At 37.4% G+C, this 2,115-nt stretch overlaps 1 protein-coding gene across 1 annotated transcript; it reads left to right on the forward strand.

The window, feature by feature from the left end:
- Nucleotides 1-727: 727 nt before the first annotated feature.
- LOC149199724 (uncharacterized) lies at nt 728-1,363 on the forward strand. The gene has a single exon (XM_089400671.1). It carries the CDS (start codon nt 728-730, stop codon nt 1,361-1,363), a length of 636 nt encoding a protein of 211 aa, XP_089256797.1.
- Nucleotides 1,364-2,115: the final 752 nt, after the last annotated feature.

Below are 2,115 nucleotides of genomic sequence, written 5' to 3' on the forward strand. Positions count from 1 at the left end.
ATTCCAAAATATTTCAAAGTCATCAAAAATAAATAAATATTTTTAAATATAAAATATTCAAATTATGTAAGTCTCACTAGCACAACGGGTTGAGGATGGGCTTTATCAGGTAGGTCACACACGATCAAAAGTCATCGGGCTTGGTTATGCCTTGTTCTAGAGAGAGGCTACATGCTAAAAAAAATCCAATCAACTTAAGGCTAGTGTGGCCTAGACCAAGTGCGATAGATAACTTTGACAACTTAAATGGACCTAGATGTAAACTCTTCAAACCAAAAATCTAACCAAAAAACACACACAACTTAACAAACAAACAAAATTTCAAAGTATATAATTTTAAAATCTCATTCAAATATAATCCTAAAAAATTACAACTTTAACCATTTCATATTAATATAAACAAAATCAACCAGTCAAGAAAACCTCTCCCTGTTCAAACTGGAATACTGTTTTCTTAGTCATTCTACTTTTTCAAAGAGAATCAAACCGTCTTTCACACTGTGCCTTTACTGAAAAGTAGACTGTTCATCAATTTACTGAAAAGTAGACTGTTCAAAATTCCTATAAAATCAATCATGTCAAAGTCATCGTCAAGTCTACGTCAATCACAGTATTACGCCTGGTTCTGCGTTTTATATAGCAGTACTCCATTTCTCAAGTCTTCCTTCCTTCCACCTGCTTTGCTTTGCTGAAAATAAAAAAGGGTATGGGCATCTATGCGTCCTGCATGGCGTTGGATAGCGAGAAGAAAACCATCCAACTCGTTCGTTCAGACGGCGATGTTGGGATTTTTCACAAACCAGTGAGTGCCGGCCAAATCATGAAGGAATTCCCTCAACATTTAGTCTGCCATTCCGGCTCCTTCTACATCGGTCAGAAGACGCCGGCGCTTTCTGAAGAGGATGAACTGAAGGTAGGAAACAAGTATTTCCTTTTGCCCCACCAGTTCTTCCAGTCCGAGCTAACTTTCCTCTCGATTGCCTCTTTCATATCTCCACCGTCGACACCCATTTCCACTGGTGGTGTATTATCAGGTCCCCTGCGCAGTGTCGAACGCGCGTCTGCTCTCTGCCAGCCGTTTGAAATAGAGAGCAGCAACGTGGGCGGAGGGCGTCGGATCAGACTGTCCCCAGACTTTATCACAAAGATTATGGAGGACACAAGGCTTAAAACTGATGAACAGCGCGATGCAGTGAGCCGGGATTCTGCAGATGATGAGCGTGGGCTCTGTAACACTCCGGAATTGAAGAAACAGTATGAGCAGTTAGTGACTTATTCCAGAGTTCAATGCTGGAGACCAAAGCTGGAAACTATCCAGGAAGAAGAGAATAAGATTAATTCTTTCCGCGTTTGTTTTTATTAATTCTATCATATATTTTCAGGTGACAACTTAATTGGAGCATCATATTTTTCAGGTGACAACTTAATTGGAATATTGATGGTTAAGATATCCAAGATTCAAATGGCTCTTTCAGGGAAAAAGTCGAAGACTGAACAACCAAAACAGAAAGTTGCGTGAAGGTACCAATAGTGACTGCTACAGGGAAAGAAGTTGAAAGCTGAATAACCAAAACAGAAAGTTGTGCATGGGTATGTAAAACAAGGCCATGATGGTAAATACCAGTGCAGACGGGCCGATTCGATCAGAACTAAGAAGAATCTCTGGCCGTAAAAGCCCGTTCGACTCTTGGTGCCCTAGCAGGCTCAAGGTTCCATTATTGTAATTATTTTACCTAATGAAATAATTAGTCATTATTTTTTTTGGTTGTTGTTGTAAATATCTTAGTATTATTTTGTTTGATTTGTTTATTTTGTCTGATTTGTTTAGTTGTCTTTCTGCATAGTTTATCTGATTTTTATAAACAAAAGGGAAATTGTTAGTTTATCTGATTTTGTATAAACAAAAGGGAAATAATATCAATTAGGAGTAAATTAGTAAAACTGCATTGAAAATATTAATGTGGTTGATGTAGTCAAACACTTCATAAATATAACAAAAAAACCTATTGCAACATTAAGAATGTCTTGCCAATAATGCACACATTTCTTTTATTAACCCACACATTTCTTTTATTAACCCTGTATAAAAAGCTTATGTGTCAACTTTAACTTAAG

This window comes from Pinus tabuliformis, chromosome 2_1 (assembly GCF_031772625.1).
Source record: "Pinus tabuliformis cultivar Carrire ecotype Pingquan chromosome 2_1, CPIR1, whole genome shotgun sequence".
Lineage (NCBI taxonomy): Eukaryota > Viridiplantae > Streptophyta > Pinopsida > Pinales > Pinaceae > Pinus > Pinus tabuliformis.

Coding starts and splice junctions, on each gene's coding strand:
- LOC149199724 (XM_089400671.1), top strand. CDS start 728: ATGGCGTTGGATAGCGAGAAGAAAACCATCCAACTCGTTCGTTCAGAC.